The sequence below is a fragment of the Larus michahellis genome, chromosome 4 (assembly GCF_964199755.1).
Source record: "Larus michahellis chromosome 4, bLarMic1.1, whole genome shotgun sequence".
NCBI classification, from domain to species: domain Eukaryota; kingdom Metazoa; phylum Chordata; class Aves; order Charadriiformes; family Laridae; genus Larus; species Larus michahellis.
Window position 1 is genome coordinate 30,874,067 of NC_133899.1, and position 27,775 is coordinate 30,901,841.

Here is a 27,775-nt window from a genome sequence, read left to right on the forward strand (position 1 = left end):
TCCACTGGAAATCAGAATTCTCTACAAATCCTTGGTTTCTCAACCTGTCTGTCAGGCAAAGTGCCACCAGTGCCAGCAATTGCCAAGGTCTCTGCAGCAGCAGCGTTGCCAACATGAAAGATGCAAAAATCAGTCCTTCCCCATCTCTTCTCCCCCATCTCCCCTGATAACAGGGTTGCTATTTTAAAAATTCATCCTTTTGGCTCTTCTATTTGCCTTCTGATTTTTGAAATGGGAAGATGTGCTTTCTTCCTGTTCTAAAGCAATGACTAGGGCTAACATCTTTCCTTTGTTTAATAGTTCTCACATGTTCAGCCTATGCAACTCAGTAATACCTATTCTCTCCTTTTTTAGGTAACCATCCCGCTACATTGGGGATGGTCACCAGAGGGACTTCTGCTTCTGACTCCCCAGAAAATGAATGGGAGAAGTAATATAATGTCCTTCTCTCCATGGCAAAAGCCCCAAGACCCTGAAAGTTTGTGGAAATGCAGATACGCTGGCTAAAAATAGAATTTGCTGAATACCATAGATTACTTTTGGTTTTGGCAATAGATACACCAGACTTCTGGTATTGGTTATGCTCCTTCCTTTTACACAAGCCATTGTTAGAGCATTTATTTAGGGTGCTAAAGATGCTGCCTCTGTTTCCTCCCTGCCTATGGGGTTCCTACTCGCACCTACTGGGAGAGAGTCCCAAATACCAAAATACTGAGGTTCTGGTTTCTACCCATTGGTTATTTAATTATTTATACAAAATGGAAACATTTTAAAAGATGAAATCTAGAGTATGCCTCCTTCAGGAAAAGAATAGGTATACTAGTATTGTAGAAGGAGGAAATACAGGATAGGATTCCTTGGAACTGATGAAGAAATTGTCTTAGTACGTCCCACAGCCCAGGAGAGAGCTCAGATCTCTGAGCTGCACTGCTGTCAGGTAGATTAATTTGTGTACACTGCTGTAAAACATGACACTGGCACAATCCGCATGCCTGGAAGTATGAGGATTAGCCCCACCTAGTCTGCTTTCAGAAGGGGTTGTGTTTCACTTAGATTTTACTGGCTGTTGCGAACACGGTCAGTTCTGCCAGAAAAGACAGGTTCTGATGAACAGTAACTTAAAAACTGAAAAATAAGTCAATTAAGACACAAAAAATCTTACAGTAATTGTTACAGTTCTTTCAGCTTTAGTTTGTTGTGGAAAGAGTTAAATAGTTCAAAGGCAGTTTCCTTTGGAGAAGGATCATTTGATTTTTATTTGATCAAGTTCAGTGTGGCTTAGACCCCAAATAGAAATACTAGCTTCAAACAGAGCACTACTATGAAAGTAGGAATAGTCTGTGGCCTTCCAGACCTCACAAGCTATGTTGGTTTGTTACACAGAGTCAAAACAAAGATGTCCCTTAAAACATATATACGTTAGCTCAGTGTATTTCACACACCACAATCTTTTATCTCAGATCTGCTTTTCTCCCCAGTCACTGGGGCTGTGCCAAAGTCACTGAGATCCTGGATGAACTGTAGACTTCTCAGTAAAAATCATATATGGTATGATTGGACCATCCAAGCTACTTAGATCATTAGAGAACAGGCTTTGAGTGCTACTGCTCCAATTTACTAAGCTTGAAGTACTACATCCTTTGGATTTTGAAACAGTGCTTAACTTTGCTTCTTGATTCCCTTTACATTGCAAAAAGCAGGGTGAGGAAGAACCCAGCGGGTGCTTCTCTTTTAAATGGAGCCTGGAAGATCTTGTTTCCTGGGGGGTGTTGTTTTTTTGTTTTTTCAGGTCCTTAGCTGGCTGAATCTTCAGACTTCTTATAAAGGCGCTAAGCATTAAAAAAGCATTATTAATACATGATGAGATACGCCAAGTTTAACCACTAAATGTGACAGTCAAACCCATACAGATGCTATTAGTACAGGAACCTGATACCATGCCAAATCTGGAGAGTTATCTTTGATCTATCTCCAGATTCTCCTTTTATTTGTAAACATCCAGCTAATCACAGACTTCCTCTGACTTTCATGAAGTGGAAAGAACTGCATCCTTTGTAACATCTCCGAAGTGCTTTAACTTTGCAGATGTTCATGGATTTGTGTGATGGGGAGGTATGAGCTCCATCTGGTGGCTAACTGGAAACATGCATCTTTAAAAAGCTCAAACGTTTCTATAGTCGAGCAGTTTACTGTGTGAAGAGTGAAGCAGATTGTCTTGCAGCTGTGCATTCCTAAAACAACTTCTGTTTTTAGGATAGCTAGAGGATTTCAGAGTCTGGGAGGAGGGCGCAACATTTTACCTCTAATTTAGCTTACTGTGGGCTAAAAGCTATTGCCAGTGCCAGCAGCTCTCTGGTGTTCACAGTTCTGTATGTATACCACACCACCACAGTTGGCACTGATTAACAGTATTTTTGGAGTCTCATTGGAAAAATGTAATTTAATATTCACAGGCACACTCAGAGGTGGTCCCACACAGCATAGTCAGTGTATTTGAAGGTGGTGGTGTAAAGAAGCTCAGTCATGCTGTGTGAGCTGTGTGTGATCTGAATTAACAGAGATCTTTGACTGTAAAAGCAGGCCGGCATCTTAATAAACAGCAATGTTAAACACTGATGTTGCCTGGGGAAAAATAATGTTCACAGGCATACTGTAGTTAGAGTACCTTTTTTTCTCCTTTGTTAGTTTACCAACAAACAAAAAAAAAGGCATTTCCTGACCTTTGAACTAGTCAAATAAGAGCTACTTTGAGATAACAGCATCAGTCCAATGAAATCCCCTCCGGGATTCGAAGAATGTATTAGGCAGACACATGGACTTGCTGCCAGAACCAGCAGTACTTTGAAGCTAGGAGTTTGCCCAAGACCCGCCTCCCCATGTTCACATCACCCTCCTGTCATGAAACAAAAGCCATTTGTCCCAGATTGCTATTTTGCCCACCATCAAGTATGTGACATGGCACAAAGGGCAGATATACAGACAATTCTGGGCCTGGCATATGCTGAGGGCCTGGCCACATGTCACACGGGGCATCCTATAATGCACACTGAAGTGTGAAGCACCACTGTCAAGGCTTTCCTCTCAAAGGTGTGCCAGGAAATTCAGCTGTGAGCTGGCCTTGAGGATGCTGTAGCAGGTAAGTAATGCAGACAGCTGATAAACCTGGCTTCATGTGCAGTCTTGAAGCCTTTCCTGCTCTGCAGTTTAGACACAACCACTTGGTCCAGGGCTGCCACTGTGTGCATAGAAACACTGAGTGCAAATCAGCCATTTGTACAATGTGATTTACATATCCAGGGAAAGAAGTCAGAGTACCAAGAAAAAAACAACCCTGAGGACTGTCTTTAAAAGTTACATCCACATGTTTCCAATTTCTTGACTGTTCATATCGGATACAAAGCTGCTCCTATTTGTCATGAATTAGTTAAGTCAAAAGAGACTTACAGGAACGGTAAATATTTATACAATTTATCTGCATTTAACCTAAAATAAGAATTTGGGAAGGGGGGTTAAGAAAACCTATAACAGTTAACTCTGAGTTAGGCAAGAAAAAAAAAAAACAACACACAAAAAAACCCCAAACAGAGGCAAATATGACGCAGTAAGAAGTATTCCAGGGTGGGGGTGATCCAAGCTATATGAAGTCGAAGCTGAGGGGAAATAATACTCATGCAATTTTTTGAGCTTCCACTAAGCCAAGTCATAAACCACTGCTGGAAAGTAACACATACAGTATTAAAAATAACTTACGGGAGGCTTGGGAAGGGAAGTTTTGCTTCAGGAAATCTTTAGCTGTTTTGAAAATGGAAGGCAAAGGAGAAAGAAACAAACAAAAGTTTCTGAAACAGGATCAAAACGTTAAGGTTAAGTTGTGTTTTGGTGGGGTAGGGGTTGAAGGAAATGAACCGTATGGCTCAGAGTTCCTGACTGTGGTGGGTGCTCTGAATGTAACTGAAGGATGGGTATTTAGAGCAAAACCACACCATAGTGAGGTGGGAGGGACCACATCATGCTAGCAAGTACAGTACTGGAGTGTGGGCTTCTGACTTTTAATATTTTTCTTGCATTTCTTTTCTGCATGGCAGTAGTGAAATAGGGACTTCTAAGCTTCTGAACAACTGAGAGAACCAGGTTTGAAGAAGACATGAGGAAGAACTGGTCGGCAAAAGATTTCATAAAAACTCAGAACCGCGTGTGCCAGATCTGAATTGGCACCACCTTTGCTTTTTTGACATACTGCAGCAATCGCAAAAGGCACCAAAGCAGTCAAATTAGAACATGCAGTAAAAGTTGTCTTGGACTCTTCTCTGTATTATAAAACTTACTTCCTTGTGACTATTATTTACACCTGTTAAAAACAAATTTGAAGTCTCCTTTCATGGAGCAGACAGCCAAAAGCGGCAGATGCCAGGTGTTAAGGGCTGTGTTAACTCATTTTCAGTTATGAAATGAGTTTGCAGAATTTGCTATTCGTGTGCTGGAGTGCACCTTTTCTGAAATGAGGCTTCTTAGAATTTCTGTCAAAAACTGTTTAGATTTTTTAGTTAAACATAAGAAGTGTATACTCATGAACTGAAATGTATGTATTTTCAGACAGTTACAATGCTAAACTATCAAGTGTTAAAAAAAAGGAAAAAATATTTAATCTGGAGTACAAGGTGAAAAAAAAATTTTAAAAACTGAGGACAGAGGGTCCCTGAGGAAGGACAGGATGGTGAGAAAGATCCAGCTGACCTGATTCCCCCTGCTGCCATGATCATCATTTGCAAGCTGAAGAGGACCTTCCATGGAGCACAGTGCTTGTATGTGGAGAGTAAAGAAATGGTGCTCTGGTCTTATTACAAGAATGGGGAAAAATTTTTACCAACAAGGAGATGAGTAAATGTGAAAAAATCTTCACAGGGCACAGGGTGCACCTTGTTCTGGATCTAGGCCTTGCAAAAGCTGGCTTGAAGAGGAGAATCAGGCATTCATGTTCAGATTTGAGCATTTTAGAAATCCCAATGTTTCCAGCTAAATTAATGGGGGGAAAAAAAACTAACCAAAAAACCAAGAAGGCAGTAAATGTTTCAAATTAGGGCCAGCATGGATAAAAAAAAAATTAATTTATTTTGCTTCCCCAGGCAACAGTGGATCAGCTTGAGACATGTAAGCAGACTAAACATGCTGATCTATATTCTGCTGTAGTTATGCATCTTACTAATTCTACTCATTACTATAAAAGGATGTTTCATTGTTCAGTATAACTGTTATCTCAAGAAGAGTCTGTCTATAATTTTATTTATAGTTGGCATAATTTTCATTACTGTTGTTATGAAGTGTGTAAAATACTGTCTGTATTGCAGCTTGTATAGGGCATGTGTCTGTGCTTGCTTTACTCCTTTTGAGTTTTATAAAGTTGCTATACAAATGCAAGAAAAGATGTTCAGATATCTTTGAATGTGGTTGCTTAAACTAATTATATAGCCCCAAACATTTCAGCATATAGATGTTGAAGGTATCGGCTCTATTAACACATAACACCTTAAACATTAATATAGGCATTTTAAAAGCTTTCAGTGCAATATTGAAATGCCGACACTTTCTGTCCCAGTGGTTGTGCTGGAGCAGAGGGGAAGATGGTGAATATCTGGGCAAAGCCAGATCCCACTGGGGACTCCACAGGGAGAAGGCACAATATAGCTGGGAAATCTAATAGAAAATGGGATGTCCTTTCCATAGAGAACAGGAAGGACCTTCATGGTAGAACCACCACGAAGCAGAGGAGAGAAAGGAAATATGTTTATAGCATCACCTAAAGATAGGCCTTCAAAAGTATACTAAGCGTAGGACGTCTAGAACAGGCTGTGACTGTTCTGTAACTTAGCAATTATTTTTAGTCTATGTAGAGTACCAGTGAAGACATTCCAGGTTAGTTTTCATCACCTTTAACGCTTATTCTGTGATTTTATAAAGTATCTTTAATAAAATATTCTTACAAATCTGCTTATTATTCTCATTTAATTCCATTTTACACCTGAGTTAAAACAGTCCTGGCAACAGGGTGAAGTTCCAGTTATCACCTGCTTCATCTGCTTCTGCGTTTTTCCCATCCACCTAAGAATGACAAAAGGAAAAACTGAGATGAGTAAAAAATGATCACAGGAATGAGAAAATAAGAAAGATTACTGCTACAGTTCAATTATTATAAAAATGCTTCAAGCATTTAAGTGAATTTGAGAGATTAATCACATTATATTTCTCGAGTATGAAGTATTAGTCTTTGCCTGTGTTTGCAGTACACCATTTCCCTTGTTTAAGACTTACCATAATTCTCCAGCTTTACAGTTACCGCCAATAATTACAGTGTGTTGTTTAACCACATTCATAGCAGTTCTAGACAAAATTTTCTGTTTTCATTTATTCACCGCCGGACCATATAGAGTATCCTTTTAATACCTTCAAACAAGACCAAGCAGAGTTCGACTTCAAGAGTACTAGAAGATAAGATTAGAATTCAAAATAATCCCATCAAGGTAAAGACATGATCTGAAAACATAAGATGTTATTTAATAGGAACAAGTGCAAGCTGGAAACATTAGCTGTGCAAGTAAAGGAACAGCTGCTTAATTCCTGTTGAAAAGAATCGATGTGTTATTTTGGCTCAAATTCTGAAAATGAGTCTGCAACATCATGCTGTTGCAAATAAAAGGAAAAAATGAAATGTCTAAACTGGTGTATAATTTGCTCCTTCAGAACTGATAAGGTGTGAGCTAGTAACATCTCCAGTTTTGACCACGGCGCTTGAAAAATAAGATACAAGTTGCATGCAGAGAATCCCGGAGAAAGCAATGAGAATGTCTAGAAGCTGAGAAAACTTTGCCTTTGAGCACAGATTGAATGATTTTAGGTCATCTGACAGAAGAGATAGTAGAGGGGAAACAGAATGATTTTCAGATGTATGTAAAAGCTGATTGCAAAGAAAAATGGAATAACGTTTTCTCAAATCCTCAACTGACAGGAATAGAAATAATTGCCTTAAATTGCAAGAAAGGAGATTTCGGTTAGACACAAAATGAGACTAAATGACCTACTGAGGTCCTTTTCTGATCTGATTCTATGATTACTTGCAAACTACCTGCTTTAAAGTCCCTTATTTAGTCCTGTCAGTACAGCTGGCAGTGGCTGCAAGCAAAGGAGACTGCAGTTGTAGGAAAGTAAAGAACCGTGCCTAAAATGCACAGCACACCAGTTTATCTAGTTAACACTAGTGATACTAACCTCAGGTTTTAATCATTCCTCAGCAAACTGTCAGAAGTTTATGTAAATAAATGTGCTTTAAAACCACTTAATTATAAAATAATTATTCCTTGAAACATCAAGCATTAGTTTAATCAGTGTTGACAACTTCTAGGATTTTATTGAGTCTAATCAATCTGAGGCAGCCTATTTTCAGTTGTGAGATGGTGTAATCAGCTATTTTATTTGTTATTAAAAAAAAAAGCTCTGCAAATTACATGGAAAAGCCTAAAAGTGTAATCTGAACATATGCTAAAGATTAAAAAGTCAGAAGATGAATAAAGCCACGTGGTTTTTTTAAGCTCATAATTTTAAACCAGGTTTATAATTTTAGGAGATCTGACTCATCATTTTTGAACTTTGCGTTTGGCAATACCAAATGCCTGTGCCTTATATTCTGCTGTTATGAATATTTCCATGTTACTGATCATGCATTTGTGTAATTTGCCAAAAACATGTTATACTAATTTGCAGAACTTTATTTTGTCATTCACCAAAACAAAGGAACACTTACTTAAAAAAACCTATGTATTACAACTGCCTTTCAAATTAACAAGGAGCATCTGTGTGCAAAAAGTGGAGGTACACAAAAGCAAAATAACACAAAAAAGTTACATTGTTCCCCCCACATACACTACGATTTTTAACACAACAGCACCTTGTCAGAAGAATCTGTTGTCACTTCATACACTGGTAGCTCTTGTCTGAATTCCAATTACTAGACATATTCACAAACATAAGCAAGATGAAGAATTTCAGTGATGAAAAGGTATTATGTATGACAAAGTATTATTTGTTCTTAGAACAGCTGTTGCTTAGACTTTTCTGAACTGTTTACTGTATTATAAAACAATTCATTTATCTTCACCAATACAATCTAATTTATGCAATTTTCTGGATAGTTTTACTAGGAAAATGGATACGAGGGAAATGGATACGAGGGAAATGGATACCAGAATTTAAGGTCTAAGATCTTCTGACTGTCAAACCTGAGCAGACCATTGCATTTCAACTTTAATATTTTATGTCTGATTGAACTGTGACCTGTGTTCACTACTATTTTTATACTACATTGCCTTATGAAATATGAAATATGTGGAAAAAGTCTTCCTTTTCTCGAGATAAAGATAAGGGTTGAGTTCTCAGTTCTGTTCCAGATACTGAGCTCTTTCTTCACTGAAGAAATCTAAATATCATCTCCATTTCTGTCTGGGTGGTGTAATAGAGAATAGTCTACAGCATGTTATGTAACACTGCCAAACAGGAGACATGGGTGCATTATTGATCCTAAACCCAAAAAAATGGATCAGAAAGAGGCCTACTCCTTCCAGAGGCACTTGTTGTTCTGGGAATTACTATGAAAATACGGCTTACAGATTCAGGATGGGGGAATAACAGCGAATGTTTTGTTAAAGGGAAAATCAAACTTGCACTGAAGTCCTCACCGTAAAGCTCACTCTTTAATTTCTGAACCAGTCTGTTCGGCTCACCTGTCACATGACTGCATATGAAGCAACATGAAAGAAAATCATGCGGCTCTTCCCATATGAGAAGATGACTGCATAGATGAGTTGGTTCACAAATTGTGCTGCAAGTCTTGGAGAACTGCTGACAAAAAACAGGCTTGTAATAGTTCTGCTGAGAGGAGAGAATAAGTTTAATAAGGTTTTAGATGTTGCTTCCTCTAGTTAGACTGGACTTTCTCTAAGGACATCGGTAAGAGATGAGAGATGATGGCAAGAACATCACGTGAAATTCTGATTAGGAACAAAACCTAAAATGCAGCTCAGACCTATACATATCGTTGTACAAGAAGAAAACAGCATCTGCATGAAAAGAAATGCTTCTACAACAGGCTAAATGAAGCATTTGGTAGGCTGAGTCTACAGACCTTTTGATTTTTCCTGAGAATGGCCACAAGTGTGTCATTTACACCATTAGCATTAAAAGGGTATGCTCATACATTCCTCCAGGATCTTTTCCCCAAATTTACTATAGCAAAACAACAATTCAAATGATGAAATAAATAGGACTGAAGGAGTACTATCATGGGTAAGCAGTAATCCAGTCAATGCAAACACCTCTTTAGCAGGTTATCAGCACATCTGGGTATCAGCACAACCATATCAGGGCCATATTAGTTACTGGGCCAAGGAAACCCCAAACAAGTTTTGTCTGGAGCTGTTGTATATATTTTGTGCCCACGCTGATAAAACATATAGCTAAAAGCTTTGGGCCAAATTAATGAAATATCACTTCTAAATCTGATAAAACCTGTTTCATTACAGCTACACTTAAATGAGATATCAAATTAATTTTGCTGCAAAGACTGCTTATTGTGCTAATCAATATTGTTGTGTTATTTCTTAGTCTCCATCTCTTGTTTCTGTACATATGTTTTTGAGGCAGGAATCCTCTTTTTACTCTGAAACAACAGGGCCTGAGTTTGTACTGCAGCTAGCAAAACAGGGTTCTCATTCATTATTAGTGCTCCTAAGGGATAATCCTCACAAGCATACAAGCAATAAATAACATCAGCTTTTCAGCTGAAACGGAATTTATCAACCAACTCTGTATTGCTCTGGCATTTCTCCCTGCTCCATAGGATACAATCAACTGAATGAAGTAGCAGTGAATTACAGGAAGAGATAGTTCCGTGATGAATCAGTCACTGGTCTAACTACAAGAGAAACCGACACCCTTCCCATCAAAGAAATATGCATACAGTATATATAGTGCAGCTCCTGTTGGAGGTAGGGAGAGCTGATGGTTTCCATTTTCCATTGACTTCTTTCAGATTTCTCCAAGGTCAGAACCCATGTGAAAAAAGACCAGGATTGGTGGAAGAATAATAGTTATTTAAACATGTACAATATTTACTATCAGAAATTAAAGCTCTTCCATCTCAAAACTAAATACACACTTACTACCCGAAAGAGATGGAATCCTCATGTCTTGTAAAAAGGCTTTGAAAAATACGCTAATTGAAACAAGGATGTTTTTGAACGGGAGTTAGAGCATCTGTAATAACTGCATGGACACAAGTCATTTTGTGAAAAGCTATAACATATTTTCTGTAAGAGCTGCTATAGCATAATGCTGAAGACTGAAGACAAAATTAATGAAAAATGATTTAAGCATACAGCATATTTAATCCTTCTCTCATGTAACACGTTAAGTCTATGGGTAACAGACTTAGACACACTTTTAAAGGTATCCAAAAGGAGCTACTCACTAAGCCTCTGAGGAAAAAAGATCTCAGGATGGTATTTTGCTCTCCTTAGCAGAACTGGAATATTTTGAAGTGTTTGTCTCAAAGCAAGGAGGAATAATTTGTAGGAACGACAACAGATTTTCATGTTTAATATATTTTCATCAAAGCACTTTCCTAGCTCTGAGTTAATAGCTCCATAGCTTTTGCTAAACGTAGGCGTGACGACACTTCACATTAGCACAACAGACAAAAATTTGGAGGCGTTTCAAGAATGGCCGTGACCACGCAAAGACATATGCAGCAGCAGCAGGGCTCCCCGAACCCCTAACTGCTTCTTTCAGAGGGGAAAGCCAGACGCCATCCCCTGCCTCCCGAGGCCGGGCCAGGCCAGGCCACCCACCGCCTGGGCAGCGGCGACAACGGGCCCCTCGCCGTTGGGGGCGGCCGGGGCCCTCGCTGCCCCCCTGAGGGGATGTGCGCAGCGAGGGCTGTCAGCCGGCCAACTTCAGCCAAAATAAGGCTAAAAATTGCCTGAGCCTGTGCTGGCCGCGGGACTTTCCCTCTGCCACAGGATAGAATTTCCCTCTGCTACAGAATTCTCCTCAGGCTGGCAGCACCTCAGCCCCGGACGGGGAAGGCGGGGAGCTCGGCTCGGCGACCGCGTCGCCCTGACGGGACAGGGGGAGGCTGGAAGGACGGAGCGTGCGCGTATATGTGTGTGTGAGGGAGGGAGGGTTGAATTTCTGCCGCCTTGCGACCAAATAAGGGTAAATTCCCCACCGGGAGCTGCCACGCAACGCTGGGCTGAGCCGTCAGGAGTCACGGACACTGGGAGGCGAGCGCTGCCCCGCTCCCGCCTCACCGCAGCACCCGCCTGACGGCCGCCCGCCGCTCACCAGCCGCCCTCACCCCGCCCCTCACCCGGCTGCCCGGCCTCCATTGGAGAACGCTGATGTCAATCCCCGGCCTTGCGCCCAACGTCTACTGGAACTTTCTAGCAGCGAATGGGGCGGGGGCGGGGCGAACGGGAAGCGCGCGTGGCGATTGGCCGAGGGCCGTGGCGCACGCTGCAAAGCCGAGACACATCGAGAAAAAAACAGGAAGAAGTACGGCCTGGCCGCCGTACAGCGGGGAGGGTTGGGCTGGCGGGTGGGTGTCACGGCTCTGATTGGTCGGGAGGCAGGGGGCGGGGTGCTGTTGGGTGACTGGCAGAGGCGATTGGCCGGTAGCGGCGGGCGGGCGGCTGGATTGGCCACCAGGGTTCTGGCAGGTTCCAGAAGGAGGCTGAGGCGGCTATAAAAGCGGCGCGGGCGGCGGCGGACCGGCACATCGCGCCGCGGAGAGCAGCGGGAGTGGGTGGCGGGAGAGGCGACCGCGAGCCATCAGAGGAAGCCGTCATCATGTCTGGCAAAGGGCCGGCAATCGGCATCGACTTGGGCACCACGTACTCCTGCGTGGGTGTCTTCCAGCATGGCAAAGTGGAGATCATCGCCAACGACCAGGGCAACCGCACCACACCCAGCTATGTGGCTTTCACTGATACTGAACGCCTCATCGGGGATGCCGCCAAGAACCAGGTGGCTATGAACCCTACCAACACCATCTTTGATGCCAAGCGTCTCATCGGCCGCAAGTATGACGACCCCACAGTGCAGTCTGATATGAAGCACTGGCCCTTCCGTGTGGTGAACGAGGGTGGCAAGCCCAAGGTGCAAGTGGAGTACAAGGGGGAGATGAAGACCTTCTTCCCAGAGGAGATCAGCTCCATGGTCCTCACCAAGATGAAGGAGATTGCTGAGGCCTATCTGGGGCGCAAGGTGCAGAATGCTGTCATCACGGTCCCTGCTTACTTCAATGATTCCCAGCGCCAGGCCACCAAAGATGCTGGCACCATCACTGGCCTTAATGTGATGCGTATTATCAACGAGCCCACAGCAGCTGCTATAGCCTATGGCTTGGACAAGAAAGGTACGCGGGCTGGAGAGAAGAATGTGCTCATCTTTGACTTGGGAGGGGGTACTTTTGATGTATCCATCCTTACCATTGAGGATGGCATCTTTGAGGTGAAGTCCACAGCTGGTGACACCCATCTGGGTGGGGAGGACTTTGACAACCGCATGGTGAACCATTTTGTGGAAGAATTCAAGCGTAAGCACAAGCGCGACATTGCTGGCAACAAGCGAGCAGTGAGGCGACTGCGTACAGCTTGTGAGAGGGCGAAGCGCACCCTCAGCTCTTCCACGCAAGCTAGCATTGAGATCGACTCCCTCTACGAGGGCATTGACTTCTATACCTCCATAACTCGTGCCCGCTTCGAGGAGCTCAATGCTGATCTCTTCCGTGGCACCCTGGAGCCAGTGGAGAAGGCTCTGCGTGATGCCAAGCTAGACAAGGGCCAGATCCAGGAGATCGTGCTGGTGGGTGGCTCCACTCGTATCCCCAAGATCCAAAAGCTGCTACAGGACTTCTTCAATGGCAAAGAGCTCAACAAGAGTATCAACCCCGATGAGGCTGTTGCTTATGGGGCTGCTGTGCAAGCAGCCATCCTCATGGGAGACAAGTCTGAGAATGTACAGGATCTGCTGCTGCTGGATGTCACCCCTCTGTCCCTGGGCATCGAGACAGCTGGTGGGGTGATGACCGCTCTCATCAAGCGCAACACCACCATTCCCACCAAACAAACTCAGACCTTCACCACTTACTCAGACAACCAGAGCAGCGTCCTGGTCCAGGTGTACGAAGGTGAGAGGGCCATGACGAAGGATAACAATTTGCTGGGCAAGTTTGACCTAACAGGCATCCCCCCAGCACCCCGTGGAGTCCCCCAGATCGAGGTCACTTTTGACATCGATGCCAATGGTATCCTGAATGTCAGTGCCGTGGACAAGAGCACGGGTAAGGAGAACAAGATTACCATCACCAATGACAAGGGTCGCCTTAGCAAGGATGACATTGACCGTATGGTGCAAGAAGCAGAAAAATACAAAGCAGAGGATGAAGCTAACCGGGATCGGGTGGCAGCCAAGAACTCCCTTGAGTCCTACACGTACAACATGAAGCAGACAGTGGAGGACGATAAACTGAAGGGAAAGATCAGTGACCAGGACAAGCAGAAAGTGCTCGACAAGTGCCGGGAGGTGGTCTCCTGGCTCGATCGCAACCAGATGGCTGAGAAGGAAGAGTACGAACACAAGCAGAAAGAGCTGGAGAAACTCTGCAACCCAATCGTCACAAAATTGTACCAGGGAGCTGGAGGGGCCGGGGCGGGTGGCTCTGGTGGCCCGACCATCGAAGAAGTAGATTAAAGAGGACTGAAGTAAAGACTGGTTTATGGACAGTCACTCTATTCTTTGCTTTGTATTTTTTTTTCTAACGTTTAAGGAAAACGTCCTTGCCGATAACAGAGTTTATTCTGTTGGGTGTGTATAAAGGCAGATCTGTCAGCTTGGTTTTGATAAAAGGGAAGGCACGTCCTGCTTTATAAGGTTAGTAATAGACAAGTTTTGTTAATTCAGATACAGCTGTTTGTACTCTGGATGTTTGTCTCTGTTCAAGTGTCTCTTCTAAAGTAACCACTTGACTGTTGCAGTTGACAAGTTTCAAGTTATGCATGGAAATCTTTATGAAAGATTAAAAAAAAAATGCCACATTTGGCTTCTGGAAATTTTGGTAATAAATAAAACGTATTTAAAGCATAAACTTCTCCTGTCTGTCAAGGGGCAGTAGGGTAGGGTGGGGTGGGGTGTGTATGGTGGTGAGGAGGGGTGAGGAAGACCTTCCTGGTGGTGTCGGTGACCTCTGAGCTCTGTGGTTTCTGCCCCTCCCCCCCCCGCCCCCTTCCCGGGACCATGCCCCAGGGCAAGTGGGTGCCAGGAGGCTGCTGAGCTGGGGCGGGGGGTGCTGACTCCAGTGGGGGGGCGGCCAGTGGACCCCAGAAAGGCAATGTGAGCAGGAACCGGGTACGGTGACTACCGTGCACTTGATACCGGGGCAGCGGCTTGCCTGAATGCAGCCCAGCCCCGGGGGTGAGCCGGCTTCCCCCAGGAAGGGGGGGGTGTGGGTGTTGTGGACCCCAAGCCCTGCTGCCGGGGGTGGTGTAAGCGGGACACTGCCACGGCAGGGAAAAAGTTTCCCCAAGGTTTGGCGGTGGGGAGGGGGGGGGAATGTTTTCGGGCAGGATCTGCTCTTCATCTGCAGCTGGTGGCTTGGGCTGCAGCAGTGGGAATGCAGGGTGGCTTGTCGTGTTCGTGTCACTGAGATAAAAACAGCGGGGTAACAAGTACAACAAAAATAGTCTTGTTTGGCAAGGCGGCTGTGCTCGATAAAATAGAGACCGGTTTGTGGGCAGCTCTATAAATCGCTGAGTTATTCTTGGGTTGCTAGTATGCGAGCTGAGCTTTCAAAACTTTACTGAATGTGTTTTTTCCCGTCTTAAGACTATCCAAAGTACAGCTGCCAAGGACCCCGAGAGCCAGGAGTGCTGAGTAAGGAGCTGGGATGCTGAACTTGATAGAATAGGCAAAAATTGTAGTTGTTAAACTTGTCTGGCTTTACTACAAACCGTCTCCAGAGCTCTTCATTTGTTTCAGAATGCGAAAAAACGCCGTGTTTAGAGTCTGAGGAGCTGCAAATTAATGAGCTGTAATGGAGGAGTCTGATGACATGCATGTTTTGGACTGGCTTGTCCTTTAAGGGAAAAAACCGCAGAGCAGTGGGCAGCTGAAGGGAATCGTCCGCCGTGTTTTTGTTTGGTTGCTCGTTAGTAAGTGGGAGTGTTGGTGTGCTGGGAAATAGGGCAGGAGCTGCCCTGCTGGCTCGCCGTGCTGCAAAGAACTTTTAGGACCCCGATTCCTTCAGCTTGTAGATGATCTATAAAAAAAAAAAATCTAGAAAAATATTTTGTGATCAGAGGGCAGACAAAAATAAACTTGTTTAGTATTAAATAATCAGTGGAGACGCGAAACTCCGGTTTATTACCTTACTTCTCTCGGCTGGTTTGCCAGGGCACTGACTGCAGCTTTCTCTTCACTGGCTACAGAAAGGGGTTACAGTCGCCACAGGGGAACGCAAGGCATGTAAAAAGCTTGTTTGATCAGCTGTTGTTGCAAATGATTCAAAACCACTTCAGGTTTATTGAACGGTTCGTAGGTAAATGGCAGTGCCATCACAGGGAGACCTGAGAAGTCAATTACAGCAAGTTCAGCACCTGCCAAGTGCTTCAGTGAAACCTCGAAAAGCCGTTATCAGGCTGGGTGCTTTTGGTCTTTATGTACACAGCATTTTCCTGGCAATCAGCCTCTTGATTTCCAGGCTGTAACATATATAGGACCCCTAAGAATAGGAAGATACTCTGGCTTTTAAAATTTTTTTTTCTAGGATCTAGTACATAAATAGGTTTATGAATAGCAGTAGATTATCTGTAAGTGGAAAGTTGTTGCTGCAAAGTGCAATACTTTGTCAGAGACATTCTTCCTACCAGAAATCCCTCTACTATGGGATGACGGTAAGGATTAGGTAGCACCCACGTTCATTGTTAATGCGGGTTAACTATTTTTTCTATTCTCTGGCTGGTAATTGACGTTGGCACATAGTTTCCTTTACTTTTCAGCCCTCAGTGTGCATTCCTCGGTGTCGCTTCCCAGTTATTAAACACAATTTTTTGTTGTTTCCCCCAAACATCTATTTAAGTGTAGTGCAGAGCTAATGTACCCAAACGCACACAGCAGATAGTTTGTCACACGCTTGCACTGTGACACATCAGCCTGTGCCTGTTTCAGCAGTGGGGCAGGCAGGGAGTAGCAGAAGACCACATAAATGAAGTACCCATCCTGATGGTCAAAACACCCCAGGGGCTGAGGACACGAACAGGTTAACACTGGAATAATTGGATAATTTTTTTTCCTAGGGAAGGGATATTTTTTAGTATGGAGGCACCTCGACTGTGTGTGGGATATGTAAAGGACGAGAAACTTCTGCTGACTTATATGACTGGAAAAAGATTTGAAGTCTCAAGGCACAAAGTAATCTTTCAAATATATGAACAACCCCCCAAAATGCAAGAGGCAGAAAACTCGAAGGGCTCAGAGCTAGATTCCTTGCATTCATCCACTTAGTTTATAAAACAAAGAATAACGTTGTGTTGATTCTCAGTATATTATACTTACTGTAGAGTGAACTCTGATCCTGTTAGTGGAAACTTCACACTGACTCCAGTGGGTCTACGTTTTTTCACCCAGTTTCTTAAAGAAATAAAGTAATGTCAGAGTGGCAAACGCTGTTCCTCATTTACAAATAGGTGTATTTGGTGTGCGCATGTAGTTCTGGGGAGCAGTTGCACGTTTCAAATGAATTTGGCAAAGCCAGGAAAATAATCTTGTGTAAAATCTGCAGTTTCATTGCTTCCACACTCAGCATCTCTCCTCCTTTGTACTCTCCTGACTCACAGGGAAAGCCACCTCCTTCTGTCAAAATCATGGGCCTGGGTTTCGAACTTCACTTGCTCTTCAACAGGGCTCCGTGAAAAGACCAAGCCCATAGGAAGGACATAAAGTGGTTATAACTTTGTAGCACTTGTGTAACTACAGTGCTAACTTTTGATGGCTTCTTATATTTGCTGATTGGGTTTATATGGATGGTATTATTTCCTACAGAGGAACACCCGTAGCATTAATACTGGAGAATTTAATCACCCTAATTAATCACCCTTAAGCACCTTAGCACCTGGCTCACGGTGCAGCCAGGTGTGTTGCAATGCAAAGCAATCGCTCCTGTGTCGCCCTGCAGTTCCCCACCCTCTCTTTGCCGGGGAGAGAGAAGAGCCTAAAAAAGACAAAGCCGAAAGCATTACTAAAATAACGTGCCATGTGAGAGCCCTCGGAGGGAGCTGAGGACAAGAAAGCTGTCTGAGGGCAACCCACTCGGGAGCTGGAAAGCTGAGACGTGCTTGGGCAGGCTGTGTCCACCCAGCCGGCCGGGTGAGTCAGCCCGTGCCCTGCCGCCTCCAGAGCGTCTGTTTGAAGTTCTGCACAGAGGACTTAGCAGACAGGCTGCAGCCCTGCTCATCCCCTTGTGATACCATCTTAAAGACAGGAATGAATGTATCCCGGCAGCCTTCCTTTTATCTCTCGGGAGACACCGCGTAGAGCCCTGCAGGCTGGGCAGCCTTTCTCTCGGGAGCTGCCTGTCGTTTATTTGAAAGGTTCTCCTTGAAGGTTTGGGGCACTGTGGGACGCAGCCAAGGGGAGACGACTCTGAAGGAGATGTGGCACCTCAGAACTGCACCATAAATTTTGTCTTCCCCATTGTGAGCCACTCCCACAGGAACAGGAAGAAAAGGGAAAAGTGTTCAGGGAATTCACATTTCCAGTCTTGGCACTCAAGTTAAATGCAAGGCATCATGTTAAAAGCACACACGCCCAGCATGCATACTTAATTTTAAAGTTCTTTTCTTCAGTCTTGTTAGTGCGTTGCAATGTAATAGCATTTCAAGCTCTACTTATTGAAAAGGTGTTCTGCATTTCTCCTCCTTTGCCCTGTGACTGGCATGAGTTTCCCTTACTGTGTCCCTTTAGGAAGCGCACAGTGGTCTAATCTCTGCCTACGTCAGGGACACTGTACCTTAGCATAGGGGAATGCTGTGATATTAAACCAGCAAAGCATATGGATGCTCTTACAGCAGCGAAATTACGTCTGTAGTTGTTCATCACAGGAGAGTTATCACCCCTCCCTACCCCACGGCGAAACAAGTTATGCTAGTAAAGCTTCTTTAGCACACCTATGTGGGTCAGGTATCACATCTCTCCGCCATTCTCATCCTCATATTTATTCAAGCAGAAGCCTATAGCATAGACCTGCCTTTAGAGTAGATTTTGCTTGCAGCAGCGTGGTGATTATATAGTTGGGCAGGCCAGCATTTCCAGATGCAACAACATATTTCACTTCCACATATGAAACAGCAGTATTAAAAACGCCTGATCCACCCTTCCATGACCCATTTGCCTTTACTCTCTCCTGCATCAGTAGGGTGGAGACATAGACAGGCTGGTTCCTCCTGTCATCCCAATAACAGCACCAGCCAGGAATTTTAGAGAGGGGATAAATTTCCCTCTAAGAGGCAGCACATTTTTGGTAGTCTTTCTTTTAAGGGAAGTCAAGTATAGGAAATTTTTGTTCCTTTTCCATTGCTGAAGATACTCTCTGCTACCATTTAGGAATTGGTATTTGTGTGTTGGCCTGTACACAAGTTGACAGATCACTGTCGCACTCTGGACTAAGAAGCATAAAGTCATTCTTGCTTGTGCTTAGGTAGCAGCACCTGTACCCTATCTGTTGGAGCAGTTCAAAATGTCACTGCTGCAAATGATTGCAGTTAAAAAACCATTCTGAATAGAATTAAGGAGGCAAAACCACTTCCAGAACTCCTAATGCTATGTATTTCAGCAAGCCTATATAGAAAACCCCATGGGTTTCATTGGTCTTGGTTGCCTTGCTGTTCACTGCCAAGTATCATGAAATATTTTCTAACTGTCAATCCCTCTAAGAGCTGTTGCATGGTTGAACTGACAGTCAGAGCTGAAAGCAGCATTTCTTTTTGCCAGGCTGTGTCTAAAAATGTAAACATATTTCTTTCAAAACCACGTTTATTTCTCATTTGGCAGACTCCTTATTTTCCTGTGGCAGACCTCATTCACAGCCTGTTTGCAAATGTGCTAACAGCCTGGTTAACGACAACCGATGCTAGCAAGTCCTTAGTCCTAGCTGTGGCACTACAGGTGGAAGATAACTAAGCTAAAAAGTGTCTGTAATAAACTAAAACCTAAAAATAAAGTTCACTGCAATGATTACCTTCAAAGCTCACAGAATTGAATAGCACTGTACTTTAATACAGTACATCTATATTCAATTCTCAACTTTTTTTCCCCTCATTCTGTACCAGGGAGATGGTTATTATATGCTACAGAAGAACTAGAAACTAGGCTATGACAGTTTTCTTAAGCTTGATAGATTTCTGAGCATCTCAGGTACAGAATCAAAATCAGATTTTTGAAAATACCTATTGAATACGAGGTTAGTACTTCTGCCTTTCTGTTACAGGCATGTTAATAACAAAAGGTTGATTGTTAGGAGCACAAGGCAAATGCCTAGCTGCATGAAAATAGCTGACAACTGCTAATGTTCAATAATCTCATCTGATAAAACCACGCAGAGGGAGTAATTGCACGAGGATTTCAGTAAAAGAATGTGCAGCTGGTTTTTCTGGCTCTCCAAAAGCAGCCTGTGGTGCGTAAGCGATGCGAGGCAATCATTGCCTCCTGGTTTCCCTTAGACCTTCGGTCTGGACTCCGTAGCTAATTCTGCCTTTGCCTATCGAACACCTTTAGCCCGTTTGCCCCTGTGGATGTAGTCGCCACTGAACGCAGCAGGTAGCCAGGCCACAGGGCTCTGAACCTAGGGCAAGGTGGGGGCTGGTGTCCCAGGAAGACAAGGACGTGAGGGGACACGGTATCTCTCCAGAAGTTACAGTGCAGCTGCCTAACTGCCCTGTGCTTTGGATGACCCAAGGGATGGGACTGAAATGCAGCAGTGTTAACATGAGAAAAAACAGTGAAAATTGCTGAAAACAAAGAATTAGGAGCTTCGATTTTGCACAAATTTGAAGTGAAAAACCACACCAGTGCTCATAGTATTATGCCTAAAGACATTATTTATTCCATTCATATGGCATGATCCTGTTTTTAATGAGCAGGCAGAAGCACTTGGCAGGTAAATGGCGTAGTCATGGGCTAAGTATTAGCTACCGTGAAATTGAATTCTGTACTTGTGTGTCTAATACAAACAGTAGTGCGTGCACACAGAGTCTAATATTCCCAGAGAAACCAGGGCTGACATTTAACTGCCCCCGGGAAGAGAGGAGGAAATTAATACGGTGGGTATGGAAGACGGAGACTTGACACAGCAAGGAGAAACAAGAGGCAGAAAGGAGGTGAATGACCGGATGGTGAGTCAGTGATATTTTTGTTGAGTTTATGCATGTGTTTATTTTCTGGGTGTGATATCTGAATTAAACATTAGATATACCTAAAGAATGGATACATGTGTCTACTGTTGAGTGTTCGCAGCTACTGGGACGCACATGGATACACAAACACCGCAAGAAACAACATTAAAAGAAGCCTATTAAGGCTGCAAGGTCACTTGTTCAGAATTATGACCATCAGAGCAAGCCTATTTCTTCTTTCTTTGTGCTTATGCATCATAACCCAGTTTTTAATTACACAGTAACAGGTTTTTTTAATTTTTTTTCTTCTGTAGGGCACCTGCCTCAGTCAGCGCACACAATGGACAGCGTATACTCTAAGTAAGTAATACTTCCCAGTTCAATATACACCTTATTTACTATGTTCTGTCCAGCCCCAGCGCTGGAGAAGAATTATCCCTTAGAATGTTACCTGTGAATGTCATCACCATTGCATCTCGAATGCTTCACAATGTTGAACATATAGTTTTTACCCCTGAGATGTGTATAATTCCCACAGAGAGAAGGTGATAAAACGAAATACCAAAAGCCAGATGCTTTATTATGGGGTCTTGTACTGGAAATGCCAAGGAACTGGTTTTTCAGACAGATGAGTATTATACACTTCTTCGACTGTTCAAAGTAGAGTTCCTGTTGGCTTTGGTCACAGCTGTGGGTACCTAGTCCTGCATTTCAGACTTCCACAAAGCCAGGCCATTCGCTCAGAGAGAAAAGAGCATGCAAATAATGGTCATTAGGGTTACATGCGGGTTGGAGTGATTTTCCTGGCATTCTGTGACTGAAGCCCATATGGAAATCAGTTTCCCACGTAGCCTTCAACTGCTTCAACCATTACGCCTTAATTTCACTTCTTGTAATCTTCTGGCTCACTCATTTTATAGCTTCCAACTCTTGCAACAGCTGAAGCAGGGATCCAACAGACGCTAATCTCCTTTACTACACAATGCCAGGCTTTTAAGTTGTTTTTTTCCAGACTGATACCCATTTGGGCCGTCAGCATGGGTGAGATGTTTGGTGCTCCCCTCTGCACCCTTAGCTCATGAAATACCTGGGCTGAACTGATCTCCTCCAGCAAGCACTCGGTTAAAGGTAGTATAGTGCTGCATCTGAGCATCCCAACTCTCCTGCCCTGGTAACTCGGTCAGTCTCGGGGTTCCCCCTAATACCAGCCCCTGTGCTTGGCCAGAGCCAATTCTGTCCCGCTGTCCAAAAATCTCTTCCAGATTTTCTTCATTTTCTCCTAGTTACCTGTTTGCTGCGCTGATTCCCAGGCCTTCCCTGCCTGCCTAGCCAGCTCCGTCTTTAGCTCTCAGCCCCAGTCTTCACATTCACAGTCGTTCTCCCTGTTGGTAGTTCTCACTGTTAGTTTCTCCCCATCTTTCATCTGGGCTTTTTGTGCCAATTTGGTCCCAACTCTAGTACAGCCGAAGGCGTGTCTCCCCTGCCTGCTGCACCACGAACACTAATGGTGGTGGTTCTGACTATCTGCAACATGTCCTTTACTTTTCCCTGTTCTTTTGACACAACTTTTACTGGAGCCAAGATAGGCCGATGGTCTCCTGAGGCTAATGACAGCCCCACTCTATAAAAATGAGTTGATGAGCCATCAGTTCCATACCTCCCCTGTCCCCCTGGTGGGAAGCCTATTTCTATACTGCTGCCCGGCTGCCGTGGGTGAGATTTGAGGTCGTTTCCAAACCTGCTTCTCTCATCCTCTTAAATATGTAACTAACTTGGCTGCCAAGGCATAGATATGTACTTGGCAGCCTGCAATAGCAACTGGAAACACAACATACACAATACAATTGTCAAAAAAAAAAAGGAAAAAAAAAAGAGATGGCTGTAGAGAACAGAGCCAGAGATGAATTTTCAGGCTGATTTGAGATGCCTGCTTAGCTACCCATGGACTGATTGTGTTTGCACGGATAAACCTTTGAAGAATACCTACAGGAGAAAAGATGCAGTGTTTGTAAGGCTATGGAACTGGGGGAAGCTAGGGACTTTTTTTTTTATGGAAATTTTCTTTCCCTGCATTGTGTTGTTCATGTGTTCTTCCATGTGGTTATGAACATCTTGGTGCTGTTTTCAGGAGTATTTTCCCTGGTTAGAAACTATTGCAAAAATGAACAATGCCACCTTTAAGAGCTGAAAGCACAGGACGTGTTCCTTCTGTCTTACTGAACGGACCCGTCTAAAAGTCTTAGGTCAGGTATTTTCATCTCTTCGAAGTACACACTGGCCTAGTGCAGCCGTACTAGCACACTTTTCCTAGATTGTGGCTGGTTTTCACACTATAGCTGACCTGATCTGTTTAGAGGTGTGGTCCTCCCTGTCCCCTTATCTTTTTCTGCATCTCTGCTGGCCCTTCTCTGACTCCACCATGAACTGATGTAAAATTCTAACTCAACAGAAAGTTTCTCATTTATTTTTGCTGGATTACTGTTTTTGACAGTTTAGGGAGCCGCCTTGCTGTGGGGACAAATTAAATAAAGAATCAACACAAAGATAAATCATGGGAAAATTTTGATGGGAGCAGGAATGCCTCTTCCATCAACAGCTAGCTATTAGGCTGGCTTAGCTGTAACGTGAAACCTCACCCTTCATGAGAACTTTACTTCTTTTGGGAAAAAGTGCTTTTATCAATATAACTTGTACCAATTTTGGGTGCGATCTAATCAGTACCAGTTATACATGACACTGATCCACTGTGAATGACTAGTGTGAGAGACTCTCTGCTTGCAAAAGCAAATGCTTGACAATATCCCAAAGATCAAAACCCCTCCCTCAAAATCATGCCCTTAAGTGACCTGCCTTAGCATACGGGAATTATTTCCAGGGGGAACTTGCAAATCTTGAGATGATTGCTCTCATAGGCATCTAGGTCATTTCACAGACTTGTGACCTGGTAGATATACTTTTAAACCTTGTAAAGTTGCAAGCTAAAGCATGTTTAACATTCAGAGTGCTGTACAGACATCAACGCCCATAACAGAGGGACCAGGTGCAGCTGCCTTCACTGCTGCCAGTCCTGGGCCAGTAACCAGGAAAACCTCTGCAGCTCCTGACCGTCAAAGAACACAGAAGTCCAAATGAGTGGCCGTGGAGATGTTACCACATGGAAAGCACTTATTTTCCCTGTTTGGACTAAAATGTTACCCAGGGAAGCTGCTTAGCAGAGCTGGGAAAGAGCAGAGTCCACAGACTATGAGTCCCAGTCCACAGTGCAGGCTGGAGGGGGATTTACCTGCTGGGATCTGCGGTTCCTAGGGGACAGCAGGCTGTCACCAGGATACTGCTGTAAACAGGGCCTGCCTTCTGCGCTTCTGGTGGTGTCCCAGGCAAGCACCATGCTATCTGTGAGTCTCCCCACCTTTCTCATCTCCATCTTGTTGCTGCTGCTCACGTTTGCCTCTGCAGCAGATGCTGGGGACCACAGGAGGGCCATGGGGTGGGCAGGGCAGGGCAGGCAGGGACTGTCCCACTGCCCCAGCCAGGGAGCAGGGTGGCTGGGGACAGTCATTCAGCCATTTGTATTAGTGAGAAGCAGCTGAGATGCATTTCGAGGACAGAGGAGTGGTATTTTCTCCTTACTGTGATGCATTGGTAAGCCTTGCTGTACTGTACTACCGCCTTTTCTATTTTTCTTTCATGGTTCATAATCCCTGGTGTGTAACATAAAAGCGCCGTGTTTGCGTGACCCTTTTCATGTGAGAGCTGTAAACCAGCATTAGAAAGCTGGAACTGAAGACTAGAACAATCAAGTTGAAATAATGACTTTTTGTGAAAGGATTACAGCCACGGTTTCCTAATATTCATCTCCATGGTCTAATCATTGCCTGGGCTGCTGGCTGCTGGTGCGAAATTATCCTGGTGTCCCATATCCAGCACTGTACTACCAAATTAGATTGAGCAAGAATTTGTGAGAGCCTTGTGCCTGGCTGGCTGAATGGTACCTGGCAAAAAGTCACAGAAAGCCTTCGTGTTTCACCTAATTTAAATTTGTAGGTAGAAGGATTTCAGCAATAAGAGTAATTTTGCTTTAAAGGTGACCTGGAAATAATAGTTAAGAGTTTGCAAGTGTCTCTTGTTAATTAAGAAAGGACTAATGGATTTATTTCCAGGGGATTTTTTTTATGTTCTTTTTTGTTCTTTTTTTTTTTTTAATATATAGCTACTGTAAATGCTGTTTCTAGTAGTTTTGTCCAGTGTCCCCTGAAAAGTCTATCTGGTGTTTATTTAAAGTTCTCAGAATATCGGGAAAGTGCATAACATATTCAATTTTTAAACAAAGATTTCCTTTGTCCTGATACTTAGTCTATACAGTTACATAAATATTATAAAAAAACCCAAAACAAATAAAAGCCATGTGTTGTTAATGCACAGCTCCACTTGATTTCTCAGTCTTTATTGATTCACTGGCAATCAAAGAACTGATGTACCTTAGCAAACTTTCTATTATTTATTCATAACCTGGAAGAAATAAAAAGCTCAGATACCCATTTTTCTTTCTTGTGCTGTCAACCTTAAATCTCAGAGAATTTTTGTTCAATAGCTCACGAACAAACAACATCTGGGTGAAAAGCAGACTTAAGAAAGATAGAAAGTGGTCCATTTGCACAGTGCTTGCATTATAAATATTTTGTTGAGCTGGGCTGAGAACATGAGCATAGATTTATGACATGTACTATGTATGCTGTTTTCTTGCAGAGGATAAAACTAACTCGAGGTGTGTGGTACTGGAAAGATGATACGAACACTCTTGAATTTGCAAGGTAAAAGAATGGTGTTTAGTTTCAAATTATGCAGGTTTAGGCCTTGATACAGCAGTTCCAACTAAGGTAAAATCAGTCTAATATTGTTTTACCCAAACATCAACTGCATCTTCTTTTTTTTTTTTCCAATTGAGACCAGAGCTCCTTAACTGCTGCTCTGTAGCATCATGTTAATGGAGAGAATCAGAGATACGCATTTGCTCCACACTGCTTTCAAGCTGAACCCACTACAGAGGGATGGCTAGAAGTGTGTGGCGCGTCCTGCCTTGTGTCAGAAATGTGCAGCACGCACTGGAGCAGCAGTGCTGGACATGAGGGCCAAATGCCACCCCAGGTGTCTATATGTGGAGGTCCACAGACCGATGTTCCCTGTTGCTCATGTTACGTATGACCCTGTGCGATGGTGAGCACTGGAGGACTGCAGACCTTTAGGGAAATCACAGCTCTGCAGGGGACAAAGTGCATGTAACTGTGCTTTGAATTTCTGTGGCAGTTGTGGATTAAGACTTCATCATTTAAACAGTTAGGGCAAAAAAACCCAACACCCAAGCTGTATCCCCCCTGCTCTCTTCTCAAGTGTAGGGCAGGGAGCGCAGTGGAGCGTGGCAGCGGTGGGTCAGTCACATGCTGCCCGCTGCTGCCTCCTGCCCTGCCGGGCATTTCCCAAGCCTTTGTCATGGTGGAGCCAGGCTGCTCACCTCTCTCCTGGTCATACGGCTACTGCAGGTGCCTTTCATGGTCTGTGTCTCAGCAGCTCTGGCCAACTTCTCTGTTGGGCTTGGGAACGCTGCTGACTCTGCCCAGCAGCTCTCCAGGGAGAGGTGTGAGCTCCCTGGTGACCTCTGCCTGTCTCTGCCCTCAACGATCCCAAAGAAAAGCTCTGGAATGGAGTAGTTTACATTTAAAATCTTCCTAAAGCCACTTGAGACACCTATTGCTTGAAGGGTTTATGTGGTGCAGTGTATATGGTGGCAGGAGACAGAGCAGGAGGGCCCAGGGAAACCCCTTTACTCTTTGCTTCTGTGTTCTTGAAAGCAATGTCTCACGTTGACCTCAGCACAACCCAGTTGTTTTCTTTGTGTCACTTAGAGGCCAAAATAGATATGCCTTTGTATCATGGGATGTTGGCCTCTTTGTACTGCTGCTAGTAATTTAAACTCATACTACTGCATGCTTATACTCTGTATTTCAGCTCCAAACCAGCGGCTGAGGAAAACCTTAAGGAAGGAAAAAATATTCACTTTCAGGAAATGCGTGTCAAGACATTAAAGAGGTATTTTCAATTCGACCAGCCTAGCTCAAAAAGAAACAAGATAATTTGTGTGGGAATATTTTCATCTGTTGTCTGAAGATCATGTCTGAACAAAGCACGTGAAACAGGAAGCCAGCTGTCATTTCAACAGGGTGGATGAGTGGCCTGAACATAAAAACAGAGCCAGACATGCCTGGTGTTGAATGCTAGCTCAGGCACTAGCCTGGTATGACTTTGGTAAAGTCATTCAGCATCTTTGTTGCTGTTTCCAGATCGCTCACAACGAGTTAATAATTCTCATCTACCCTAAAGAGTATTGTGAGGTAATTAATTCATCTGTGTAAGGCACTTCAAAGATTAAAGTATTATTATTATTATTAATACTCTTATAAATTCACAACATGGTATAGCTGACTTTCATCCATTACTTAAAACCTCTTTGATCTAAATAATATAGTCACAATTTATTATATTAGCAACTAAAAGAGCAACTTGAGACGCAACCTTAGAGCTGAAATGTCCTATTTCTCTCAACATCCCCAGCCTCTTTTGTGGTTGTAATAGTTGAACGTTTGTTCAGGATACCTGCCAAACACATTTCACTGCTTGTCCCTTTGAAACTGAGTGCAATGAAGACACTACATGCCAGGTAGATAGTCTTAATATTCTCAGACTGGAATTAACACTGTATCCTTAAGTGTTATGTATCGGTCAACCACTAGCATCTTCCAAGAGGAGTGCAGTGCAACGCTTCCTGAAAGAAGGCTGACTGACACAGAAGTAAAATTGCATAGGCTGTCAAAGTGGGTACAACATGGATATGTGACGTTGGATGATGTCAAATGTGAGTAATTGCTGGTATTTTGTATCAGCAAGGCATCGCCCATACAAGCTAGAAAGCTATTTCTACTAACACTAGCGATTTTTTTGAGGAAATATTGTTTTTCTCCTCTGTATGTTTTCAGATGCTGCTTTGCTTTTGAAAGAAGCAAATGAGTCACATCACATGCTGTCATTTGCAGCAGTTATAAGGTATGCCATTTAGAGTTTGTTTCAAGAATTATGCGTGTGTAGCTGGTAGTGGATGGACCAGGGTATACGAGAAGTGGGATATGAAATACCAGAGCTTTAAAATCTCTCACCTGTGAGGTTCAGTGGGAAACAATACCAAATGCGTGTTGTCCTCAACATGTGCAGAGAAATAATCCTATCACCCGTTTGAA

At 43.6% G+C, this 27,775-nt stretch overlaps 2 protein-coding genes across 9 annotated transcripts in view; both read left to right on the forward strand.

Annotated features, from left to right (window-relative positions):
• Positions 1-27,775, forward strand: part of ZBTB1 (zinc finger and BTB domain containing 1) — a 55,809-nt gene that overhangs the window by 22,413 nt on the left and 5,621 nt on the right. For 3 of the 8 annotated variants that reach the window (XM_074583767.1, XM_074583770.1, XM_074583766.1), the window contains exon 3: positions 4,086-7,632. In XM_074583767.1, the coding sequence (XP_074439868.1) occupies positions 4,086-4,122 (37 nt within the window). In that variant the 3' untranslated portion in view covers positions 4,123-7,632. The other 5 variants (XM_074583769.1, XM_074583768.1, XM_074583773.1 and 2 more) reach the window with 4 other exon arrangements.
• HSPA2 (heat shock protein family A (Hsp70) member 2) lies at positions 11,709-14,191 on the forward strand. Its single transcript, XM_074583774.1, has one exon. The coding sequence runs from the start codon at positions 11,893-11,895 to the stop codon at positions 13,795-13,797; it is 1,905 nt and encodes a 634-aa protein (XP_074439875.1). The 5' UTR covers positions 11,709-11,892; the 3' UTR covers positions 13,798-14,191.